The 12,762-nt window shown below is 42.0% G+C and overlaps 1 protein-coding gene across 2 annotated transcripts in view; it reads right to left on the reverse strand.

The window, feature by feature from the left end:
- TTC19 (tetratricopeptide repeat domain 19) overlaps positions 1-12,762 on the reverse strand; it is a 700,715-nt gene that overhangs the window by 49,799 nt on the left and 638,154 nt on the right. For both annotated transcript variants that reach the window (XM_044067578.1, XM_044067577.1), the window contains one exon: positions 2,714-2,868. In XM_044067578.1, coding sequence (XP_043923513.1) covers positions 2,714-2,868 — 155 coding nt within the window. The remainder of the gene's footprint in view (positions 1-2,713; positions 2,869-12,762) is intronic.

Raw genomic sequence — 12,762 nt, forward strand, 5'->3', positions numbered from 1 at the left:
AGAGAAGCAGATTCCGATGGCAGACGGTGTCTTCCCACCCTTCTCACTCTGGACTACTGTCTCCTTGACGGTCTTACCGAAAAGTGTCGAGCTGTCATAAGGGGCATTAGCAAAAGACGCCTTAAAGGGTTTGGTAAATTGACACAACCTGAGCCAGGCGTTATGCCTTATGGACACGCCAGACCCAGCCGCCCTAGCCGCTCCTTCCATAGCATGGGAGAGAAGTCGCATGGTCGTATTTGATACCGCTTTTAGAGTGGCCATATTCGTAGAGAATGAAGCCTTGTCCTCCTGTGACATGGACTTGGGTGGAGGTCGCGCTGGAGTCTAGTGACATGGGCCAAGTAATTCAGTGCCATGATCGAAAAGGTAGCTGAAGCATACACCCACTTCCCTAGGCGGTCCATCATCCGTGACTCCCAGTCAGGAGGGTGGACCGAAGAACTTTCCTGAGATAGTTCCATCTTAGTGGCTGCTGCTACCACCATGGCGTCCACAGAGGAACCCTTATTCCAGGATGGCCTGTCAATGGAGGGACTTAAAATTTTATCGGGTCGCTTGGGGATAGGCTCCTTCCACGCCCACGAGGTGATCAAATCCACTAAAGGATCCGTGGTAGTGGACACCCAGGAAGTAGACGGGCCCATGCCGAACGCCTCCAGGAAAACAGACTCATCAGAAGAGGGCTTGGAGACATACCAACCTCCCCACTGGCGCAGGATCTCCATGATGTCTCCAAAGGAGACATCGTCGGGAGGTGATCTTCAGGAGCCCTCCCCATCATCTAAATCTGTGTCCTTGGTTAGGGACTCAGGGGAATCCAAGTGCCTCCTCTTGCACGTATGCTTGCGAGGCACATCTCCAGTAGGGCTCTCAGGAGAGCGCTCGCAAGCCATCTGTTCCTCGGGGGGAACCACCTGGGGCTCTTTGAGCACGGGCTGTCCCTCTGGTAAGACAATGGGGACTGTAGAAAGAGACGTGAGGGTCTGGGCGGAGTCCGAGGGGGCGTTCAGGGGACTCGATCCGATGGAGAGGACCCTTTCTACCACAATGAATGCCGAAGGAGAGCAGGCCTCTGGGAAGCTAATAAGGAGGCTGGTCTCCCTGGATCTGACAGGAAAATCGGAGCCAGTCCCAAAGTGTCCGGAGCTCCGAGGGAGGGGACCTGGCACGAAAACATCGGAGCCGATGGAAAAGGTTCCACTCCCTCGGATCCGACACCCAAGCTCCGGCTCTGAGAGCAGTTCAGATCCGAACTGGTCTGATCCGAGATGCTCCAGGCAGCTGTCGGCATCGAGGAAACAAGTACCATTGGCGCCGACCCCCTGACCAAGGCCAACCTCGGATCCCAGCACTCCGAAGCTGAAGGTCGGATCGGTGAAGGAGAAATGGGTTGAAAAAAAAGGAAGCGAGCTCCCCCCTCCAGAAGGAGGGTGACTGGCAAGACCCCCATCTGGATCTGTGTATGGATAACGCGCCTCATCATCTTATCCAGATCCATATCCGATAAGGAGCATGTCAACCACGATGAGGCCACAGACTCCAACCTGGCGGGTCAGGGAACCAAGGCCCGGGAGACTGAATGTGCCTCCTCCAGCTCCGGGGAGAACCTTGGAAACTGGAGCCAAGGGGAGTCACAAATCTGTGCTGACTTGCTCAGAGAAGCGAGGTCCGGGGACCTCTTCCTCTTTTCCTTTGTCTTCGACTCTCTCTCCCATTCTCTACCTCACCTCTGCTCCACTAATACAGGCTTAGATGCAGGGGTTTGAGTCCCAGCCTGGGAGGGAGGGGAGGCCAGAGGAAGAGAAGCGGAAGAGGCAGTTACAGCAGCCGTTGTGACTGAAGTTGAAGATGAGAAAGGAGGATCAGTAGCTGGAAGAAGTCCTTTCAGGGCCAACTTGGTCTTCCCTGCATAAATGGAGCAATCCACACTAAGGTGGGCCACAGAGTGTGAACATCTGCTGGAGAGAGCTTATGGCCACACTGTGCAGCTCTTGAAGACAAGCTTTTCAGCTATCCTATGATAAAGAAAGAAAGCATTAAAAAAGCACAGGCAAAAACTTTCTTTACTCTAACAGACACACACCCCACTCACCACACTAGTATATAGACAACACTAAAGGGGGGAGAGGGGCACCACAGACAAACTACTCTATCTATCTAAACAAACCTGCACTCGACGCCAAAGTGATGTAGGGTACCTAAACTAACCTAGATCGGCTGAAAGAAACAAAGTTTTAACTTACAGTAGAGCAAAAACCCACTGCTAGCTGGAGCTCTGAAGACACTATGTATAACAATTTGCGGCAAATGAGATGTGGGGATGGAAGGCAGTGGAGGTCTATTATGGGTAAGGGGAGGAGTCTGGAGCTCGGAGCTGATGCTAGTAATATTTGTCAGCGCAGATCCGATACGGATCTGTATTCCCACAGGTTGAAGACCAGTTGAAGTAAACTACTTCAGATTAAACATTTCCACTTGTGGAACACAACTAAAATACTTAAATGACACCAGTAATACAGACACCATGAGCTGAAACCTGCAGTGTAGTATTTAAGCTCACAGCATTCTGATTCCTTAGAAATTAAATTAGTCAGCACTACAGGCATTACATGCAATAGAGGCAGGCTAGTCACACTTGGTGTCTCTCAAACACTTTTTTGAGTAATTTGTACATCAGGACTGCCCTAATACGGGCTGCATATTGTCTTACCTGTGGGTGGCTCTCCCCTTGCACTTCCTGTGAGATTTGCAGGGACTTCTTATACATGTTCTCTGCTGCTTCTAGCTGCTGTTTGTCCAAAAGATAGCGAGCATAGGAATCCAGGCACATACCTAATAGCAGTCTAGTGTTTGCTTTCTCCTCCACTATGGGTATACAAACAGAGCAGACAATAGGGAAAAAGCATTGCAACTAATTGGTTAATTAAATTTTTATGAGGTACAACATACTTGGTTGTTTACAGTTAGAAAAATGTCACCATTTGTAACAATATTTACACAGGTTTTTATTAAATGGCTTTTCAAAACAAAATTGGGCATTCATGATGGAAGCTAAACAATAATCTAAAGTTTGAGATAACAATTTAAACTGGTAGAAGGCAGTAGCTGGCAGTCTGCCAACGTTACCATTAGTATTCTACAGCTGTCTTTTTATTTTCTTTCCAACATATTTTCCAATTTCCCTATGACCTTTTTAAAAGACTTACCTGTTTTGTTCTGTACTACCTTGTCTAAGGAGCCTGTTTCATTTGTCCACCATCGCTTTCTCATGTTAAAAATTAACCCTAATTCCTCCATTTGAAAATGATGACCTCTGCTGTCCTCCTTCATTGAGCTTCTTTAGTTTGATTCCTTTGCAAACCAACTCAGTGATTTTGTGGACTCAAATCATATTTTCATTTTTTCCTCACCTTTTTTATTTATTTATTTACATTTTGGTTACTTTGGTAGAAAACTGATCACAGCCTGATCGATGACATGCTTATTACAGGTTACATTCAAAATAGTAGCAACAAACGTGTAACAAGTAACAATCAACAGTGAAACACAAACTGTAATACAAACCGGACACAAAAAATAGAGATAGAATGTACACATTTTCCATCATTTTTCAAGCAGTAAAGTAGAATCAAAGGAGTAGCAAGAAAACAACAATAAACTGGATTAGCCTTGGAAACTGTAGAGGGGTAACACAGGTGTTTAGAGGACAAGGCAAGAGATAAGTACTGAGAAAGACGCAGAGTCCAAGGAGATGGAAAGACTGAGAAAAGTAAATGTTATAAAATGACAGCGAGCAGGGAGAAAGAGAACCTATTTACATATTTACAGGAACTAAACCCATGGTGGTAACCAATAGGGTAGTGGCATAAATGGGGTAACATGAGGAAACCAACCTACTGCAGATATGTCCTGCGTTCATGTATTTGCATTTATATTGCTCAAACAGATTTTTAGGGAAAACAGCCCCAGCTTCTCTATCTCCTTGTATGATTTCCTGTCTGTCAATCCTTACTATTCCAGTGGCTTCCTTTTTACCCTTCTCCATTATCTTTGCTTTCTTTACCTTTATGGTCTCTAAAACTATGTGCAGTATTCCATCTTGGGTACCATGAATGGCCTCTACTTAGCTCTGATTACAGTATTTTGTCACAATGTATTTTACAAATGTGAGCTTAAGTTCAAACAAGCAAATAATAAGTATATACATAAATAAAGCAAAGATGATTATGATATTGATTTAAAATTATAACACAAATAATAAGACAATAAAAGCAGGGTGAATATAACTGTGCTACAGAGTCTGCCATAACTACCCACAGTTTTGAGATACTCTGTATAATATTTTTTAAAGTCTCTTAAAACCATAAGGGGATTGGCTCCATAACACAAGGTGCTGAACAGGCAACAGGGTTGAGAATAAGCAGCAAACAATGGAGGTAGCACAGGGGGACAGCAGGTAGCACTGTCATCTTACAGAAGCTGTGGCTCTATGGTTCAATTCTCGGTTGGGGTGCATTCTGTTTGAAGCCAGCATGCCCTCCCTGTGTTCAGATGGGTTTTCTCTGGATGCTGCAGTTTCCTCCCACACTTCAAAGACATATAGTAGGTGGACTGAACACTCTAAAATGGCCATAAGTGCGAGTATGTATGCATGTGTGTGGTATGGAAGAACAACTATGGCAGGGCTAGACACCCAGAGATGTGAAAATTAGCTCTAGATGATTGTCACTGTTGAATTAACACCCTGACTCCATGTGCAAAAATGGGAAAAAGGGGTTGTGGGTGGGTGGGTGGGTGGGTGGATGGATGGATGGATGGATGGATGGATGGATGGCTCAACCACTCTAGCAGGATAGATGTCTGTTGCTATCCTGACATCCAGTGGAGGGCAGTTGTTGCTGCATGCAGCATATGAGCAAGGGGTTTGAATTACGTTCTTCCAAGCAGTGCATTAACACTGTATTCATTGTTGTGTGGATGTGAAAAATGTATACCCTTTGGGGGATGCAGCAGTAGGTGCTCGTTTTATTAGACATGCATGTCAAAACACTGACCAGTCACCTCGGGAAGCATAAAAAAATCTCTTACATAGTTTAGATTTTCACACAAGTATGACTAACCAGCTGTGCTGAATAAGAAATAATCTTAGTGGACACAGTCCCTGTACATTTCTTAAAGTTCTGCCTCTGTTGACAAAAAAAAGATGGGTAATCCCACACAGAATATTCAGATATTAATGCTGCAAAATGATTATTGTTCACATCTTCACAGCGACAGCTCCATCTTCCTGAACTTGTTACTACAAGCCATCATTTTAGATGTGAAGTAATATACAAATTCTTTTTTTTTTTAAACGAGAAACATCTTTAGCAAATTATCACATATGACATAGGCAATCATAAATTTATGAAAACAAACCATCCTGACACAATTCTAGTTACAAACATTATACATCACTTCTAATCTATCTAGTCACCGTCAGTCAAACATTACATAGCTCATTCAAATCCTGCCTTCTTTTAAACTTCATTCCTCCTCTGCATGTATTGTTCCCACACCCATTTTTCCTATATAATTTGCTCCTACCCTTTTCTAATGATCCCAATTCCAGTTGTTTTATCTCTGTTACTATAATCGCTACTTCTAGTAAAGCTGGTTTATACTTTCATTTCCATTTTCTAGTAATGCTTTTTTTTGGCAGCCACCATAATTTGACTCAGCAAGGCTTTACTATGTCTAGGCATTTTTGCTTCTGTACCATAGCTCAAAAACATAATTTCCTTTGTTACCAATTTGCTCACCCAGTATCTCTGACAAAGCAGTCTGAAAAGAATCTTTAAATTCTGCCAAATCATTACACTCCAAAAAAATATGTCCCCAGTTACCTCTTTCTTCCCCATCATACTTCCAACATTTGCTGTATACCGGAGGAAAAATACTTTGGAGTCTTCTTCTTCTGGCTTTTCCCGGTTAGGGGTCGCCACAGTGGATCACCTGTCTAAATAATTCCAAGCAAAGATCCTAAATACTCTAGATTTTGTTGCATATTTGGGAGACATACATATATCCCCCCATTGTTTCATTGTTTCTTTGTGAACTGCTTATCCAATCTCTCTTCCCAATCCTTTCAAACCTCTTCTGATTGATTCTTATAGTTAACAAGCAACAGTTTACATTCTCTGCTAATTATTCCCTTTTTAATGGCAGCTTCTCTTCTAGTCTAGATTCTACTAAAAACTCTTATCAGTGCTTGTCTTTCATTTAGTACCCCCCCCCCCCCATTTCTTTCTGTTTGTCTATACTCTGAAATCAGTCCTTGATAGGGAAGGCAATCTATAAACTGCAGTCCAAATAAATTCTTGGTGTCTTCCCATTCTATTACTTTTCCTTCTCTAGTTATTTGTTCCCAATACATTGGTTCCTTTGCCAGTTTTCTCCAATAAATTCCAGCCCCCTCTTGCCTATTGTCTGTATCCCTAATTCCAGTCATCCTTATTAGCAGAATTTCCTTTCAACATTCCTGTGTTGGCTTAGTTCTTAGAATACTTTCTGCTACTTTATGAATATAACTGTATGATTATTGTTATTCTCCTTAAAGGTCTGCATCCAAAACCCCTCTCTCCTTGTTTCTTGAGCTCCCCCCTTTCCACTTTGAATTATAATTTTCTGCTTGTGTTATGCAAAGGAGCCTTAACTGTTTTGCTCTGAAATACCCATTCAAATCAGATAATCCCAATCTGTTTTGTTCTGTTGGAAGAATAGCTTGCCCCACTTTACTCTTGCCATCTTCCCCTCCCAGATCAAATCATTCAGCTCTTTATTAATTGCTATCCACAACTTCTCCTCTGGTTGATAAAAATATGCCTAACCTGTGTATAACACTAAAGGGGCTAAAATATTTTAGCTGCTTCTATCCTACTATCAATATCCGTACAACAGATCTTCCATTCTTATCAAAACTAAAACATCAAAAAATTACAATTCTCAAAATCAGAACAAGACATTTCAACTGTTCACATAAATGTTATAGAATGCAGCACATCAAACAGCACATAGTTTGCTATGGAGTGAAAGAAATTATCCGTTTGTTCCTGGGGACTGGTGTTTTGGAGATGCAGCCCAGCATCCTGTCGCCCTAGTTCCTGTCTTTTCACTCTATTCTTGCTGGTTCAGTGCTGCACAATCAATGACCTCTTATGTTTTTCTCCTACTGTTCACCTTTATGCTGCACCATTCCAGCTTATATACCACCCCAGTTTATTACTCTCTAGGTCAGCACCTTAAAATTCTCTGCACTGAACCTCAGCAGCTGTCAGTCAGTCCATGCTGGTAACCTTCTCAAGTCTCTTAACCGTCTGTACTACCTACCAGCAAACTTCTGGCAAGCACAGTACCTACAGCTAACCCACAGGAACTGGCTCATAGATGAGATTGAACCCTGAAAGTTTGAGGCATCATTCTTACCACTCACTGATCCACCATGCTGCCATACATAAGCTACCTTTACAATAAACTTTTCTTCCTAGATTTTTGAGGCTTGTGTCCCTTTGCACAAAACAACTTGTGAGCATTCTGTTTCATCATGAGACAACTCAGTGAGTCTCTCTGTTGGATTTCTCTCATTGAGGGTCCCAAACATCAACAGGTCTAACTTGTTGTCGTGGAGAAAAGTGAAGCAGTTCTTACAGACTGGAACTCTTTGTATGGGAATTGATTTATCCCCTTTTATGCAAAAATGATGTTTCAGAAATAGTATATAGAAGCAGCAGAGTTCAGGTGATCCACCTCATGGGAGCAAAAATGCTTATTTTAATCATTTTCCTCTCTTGTCATTCAGTAGCTAGTAAGTCAGGATGTGGTATCTTGACTTAGTGACTTTTTAATGTACTGGTCCTTTTGGTAGGCTAAACTTGACGACCTTGTGCTTGAACTATTGAAATATGTGCCAAATCTAAAGATTTATAATATAAACACTGTTTTTATGCGTTGGGGGCAAGTTAAGCACTTTCCCTTCCCAGTGCTGCAGAATGACAAAGCTTATCAAGTATGTTAAAATCAGGACCCACAAAGTAAGGCACTTAAATCAAGCATGCCCCTATCACTTTCCTAAAGTCTCTCAAAAACATCTTTATCCTCTGAGTGACGTGTCACAACAATTCTAAACAAAGCCACTGTGCAGATAGCAAAACACAGACGCACAGAGTTTTGAATATTATTTTAATATGTCAAAATGCATTTTTAAGTGTGATTCTTTAGTTCTTCAATTGCCATATCTTTGTCTAGCTTCTCATAGCATTTTATCTGTTTCTCCATGTCATATACAACAGGTCAAAGAAAACTTTGTATAGAGACAGAAAAAAAATTATTATATAGGGAATCAAATAAATCAGCAAAATCGTCTTGGGCTCCAAAAGCAGAGAGACCAAGGAGAACTCATTGAGAAGTCCATGTTTATGTGAACTCCATACAATCCAAGGTAAATTCTCCAATATCCAATAGGCACATCTATTAACCTGCAGACACTGAAAATAGGAACAAAGGCCCTTGAAAAACAGGAACACCCAGCTACAAATTTGGACATCTAATTAGCATAAAATCTTAATATCAAATAGCACTTAATTCCTCCCGCTTCCAGTAGGAAACTACAGTTGTGCAAATTCTTACCATAACGGTAGATGTCCTTGCCTTCACTGCTGCAATATTCTTAACAGATGAGGATTCCCTGCCATGGAAGCCTTAACGTCCAGCCAGACTACCAAAGACTACTTGTTGCTTTTAAAAGGTATGCCGACTGTCACCCAAACCCTTCTTGCATAGCATACGGCATAAAGGTGACGTTCAGGCTTACCATAATCAGAACTTCTTTGCTGCCAGTCTGAACATTTTTTTTTTTTTTTTTTTACCGTCGGTCTTTTTACCTGTGTCCGTTTTCTGCCACTTAAATGCAGTTTCAACTTATAAGCAATGCTACATGCTGGTCGAAGGCTAGGTTACTGTCTACGTGATTTCCCAGATCTCAACTTTTAAGAGTGTTTTATTGATGACAGTTACCCAGGATGGTAGACTTCTCAAAAGGTACTATAATGCATTTCTTGGCATTGTGTTTTAAGCCATGATTTTGGTACTGTCTGCCTGTATTAGACCTTCCTGAAGGGCATTCTTATCTTGAGGAGAATTCAATGACTGCTCCCAGTTTGCAATCATCTGTTAACCTGGTCAGCCAAAGGCCTATGACATTGGATTTGACATCCAAGAAGTAGATGCCAAAGAGAAGTGGGCCCAGCACAAAGCCCTGGGGGACTCCACTGGTGACTCGTTGTGGAGGTGGTCTAATCGATTCTAACCCCCAGCTAGCTATCTAGCATGTTATAAAGAGGGTTTACACCTACATCCATAAGTTTGTTGACAATGCCTGAGTGGGATACTGTATCAAATGCTTTAGCCAGATCTAGGTAGTCAGTATGTATTTACCCTCATCTGTTGCCTTAGTGACCTTTTCAAACAAGTCCACCAGATTCAATAAGCAAGACCTTTCTTTGACATAGCAAAACTGGAATGGATCCATTGTCTGGAGGTCTCCTATATCCTTGTTGATAATTTCCATGATAATTCTTTCCATGGCTTTGTAAATAAGACTACCCAGACTAATGGGTCTGTAGTTTCCAGCATCTTTTGCAGGTCCTCCCTTATGAAGGGGATGGGCACTGCAGTCCTCCATTCACATGGCACAAAGCTAGGCTATTCAGGAGGCATCCTGTGATGTTATCAGGGCCCAATGAGGCTGTGTTCTTGGTTTTAGTGAGTGCAGACAGTACTTCCTCCCTATGTACAGCTGGAGAAGTTATGTTTGAGGATATTTTTTGAGGGGATGGTTGGGGGTTAGAGGGGGTAAAACTGGAAATGAATTTGTCCACTAACAGGTTTGCTATATTATCAGGCTCAGGGATTGTAGCACCATTAACTACCAGTTCAGCACATTGTTGTGTGCTGCCCTTGAGGTTTCTGACATAGCTGTAGAAGGCCTTATGGTTATCTTTCAACCTCAAAGTTGGCTTTTCTTGTCCTAATTAGCCCTCTTAACTGCCTATTTACTTAAATGAGAGAGTTTCTATTACCCTTCCTGATTTTTCCCATAATTTTTTCATTCTGTTGTATATCCCGTTTAATTTGGGATGTCACCAGGGCTATTTGCTTCTAGGGTTAGTCTTGGGCTTACTTCTGGTAGGTACTGCAGCCTCTATACAGCCATGTATATGGTTGTACAGAGTTTCTGAAAGCAATTCAGCATAGACTGTTGTGTTCTCTGGGTTTGAAGGGGCATTGCATTTTGACAATCCAACACTTAATAAAAGGTAATTTACATTGGAATAGTTTCTGTTACTGGTTTTAATGGGATTACATAGTTCATTTTGATTTGAAAGGAGACAGTTTTATGGTTGGCCCTTACCACGGAGAATGAGACATTAGGGGGGGTAGGGATGGCTGTATTCTCACTTATTTGTAAGCATGAGGTACAGTATGTTGGAGGCACTAATGGGTGTATTCAGTTTGGTCAAAGGTATTTGTATTTACAAAGTCCAGGAATCTCTGTGCCTGTAGATTTGAGGTTGTGTAGGATTCCCACTGTGTAGAGAAGTAATTAAAGTCTCCCATGGGTACTGTGTTAGGTTAGATGGTAAGTGTCTCCACTAGGTCCAAGTATGCATTGTGAGTTTCTTGGGACATACACGGTGACCTATAGCTGGCTAGGATGTGGTACAGGATTTTGTCTATGGGGATCTGCACAAGGAGGAACTCCAGCACATCATCCTGTACAACCAACCTAGAGGTTTGCTTATTATTGATATATATTAAGACAATTCCTTCTTTAGACCTTTTCTGTGCCGCTACTAGTCAAAGTGTGGAAGGCAATGAAACCTTGCACTGCCAGGGTACACTCTGCCACTTTAAACCATGTCTGGTAACTGCACAGATAACTATATTCTCGAATGTGAGGAGGACTTGGAGGGAGTGTCATTTTTTGTTTAGAATCCTGGCACTGACCAGTAACACCTTGAGGTTCAGTTGAGTTGAATTTGCTATGTCATTAGGTTTGTCAGTTTGTCATTGCTTAAAAAAGGCACTATGGGGTGGATAAAGTTTTAGCCAGTATTTGAAAACCTTCAAGGGAGAGGTGCAGACCATCCTTGACAAAGCAAGTGGTCTGTTAACCATGCCCTCCCAAGCCTAGAGGGGGAGGTGCAGACCATCCTTGGAAAAGCAATGTGGTCTGTTAACCATGCCCTCCCAAGCCTAGAGGGGGAGGTGCAGACCATCCTTGGAAAAGCAAGTGGTCTGTTAACCATGCCCTCCCAAGTTGAAAAATGTTGGATCCCCTTAGTATGACACTAGAAAGACAGTTGTTGAAATCAATAATTTTTTGCTCATGCTGGGGCATCATCCTCTGTGATGACAATATGCTGCTCAGTGCTAGGATAATACCAGCCTTAGACACATAGTCTGAAAGCTCCAAAATGTCTCTCTTCATATAGTCCAGGAAGGTACATCTAAAGTCATTTACACCTACGTGGACTATGATGGAATCATACTGGTACCTGTGGCATAATGACTTGAGTGAATGCGTGATTTGGCAGACTCTGACTCCAGATAAGCAATTAACAGTTAACTTCTCCTTGTTGAGCCTGATTAGAGGGGCATCAGTATATCTTATAATGGAGTTCCTTATGACGAGAGTCATGGGAAGTATATTTGCTTGCCTTAGGGGCTTAGTGTTTGGGGCTCCACTGAGAGTGACAGTATGTGTGGGGTTAGCCGTTTTTTTCTGAGTGCCTTTGGGCTTGCTGAGGCATAGCTTTGACAACATCTGATCTAGGCAATCTTTGTTGGTGGGAGCCTTACATATTTCTTTCCATTGTTCCTTTGGTAAATTGCTTTTCCATTCTCTTTTCCCAATCTTTTCTAACCTCCTCTGATAGAGTCTTACAGTTATTATGCAATATGTTATACACCCTATGAATTATCTCTTTCTTTTTAACAGCAGCTTCTCTTCCAGATTTTAACTAAAGCTTCTACCAGATTTGGTATTTCACTTAGCACTCCCCCTATCCCTTTCTCTTTGACTATACTGTGTTATCAACTCTTGGTAGGGAGGGCAGTCTATAACCGAGGGTACAAACGTCTGCTTAGTCTCATCCCACTCTATTAACTTCTCTTCTTGAGTTGATTGCTTCCAATACCTCGGATCCTTTCCTACTTTACTCCAATAAATTCCAGCCCTCTCTTGACTATTTTCAATACTCCCAACTAGTAAAATCTCCTTTCTCCACGACCACACCACTTTTGTTCTTAGAATACTTTTTGCTAAGTTATAACTACAACATTCTGTATAATTATTTTCCTTAAGGCCTTGCTTCCAAAATCCTAGTCTCTTTCTGTATCACTTGAACTCCCTCCATTTCATCATCGTTTTCCATTTCCAACTGAGTTTTATATATATATATATATATATATATATATATATGTATATTATCACACACACACATATACATACATACGAGCCTTACCTGTGTAGCTGTACAGTACATCTTCAAGTCAGGTAACACTTAACCACCTTGTTCTATGGTAAAAATCAGCTTATCCCACATAACCCTTGCCCCTTTTCCCTCTCAAATAAACTGTTTCAGCTCTTTATTACTTATCATTCACAACTTCTCCTCTGGGTGATAAAAATACGCCTACTGTGTATATAAGACTAAAGGG

Source organism: Protopterus annectens, chromosome 3.part1 (genome assembly GCF_019279795.1).
Source record: "Protopterus annectens isolate FY-2018-M chromosome 3.part1, PAN1.0, whole genome shotgun sequence".
NCBI lineage: Eukaryota > Metazoa > Chordata > Ceratodontiformes > Protopteridae > Protopterus > Protopterus annectens.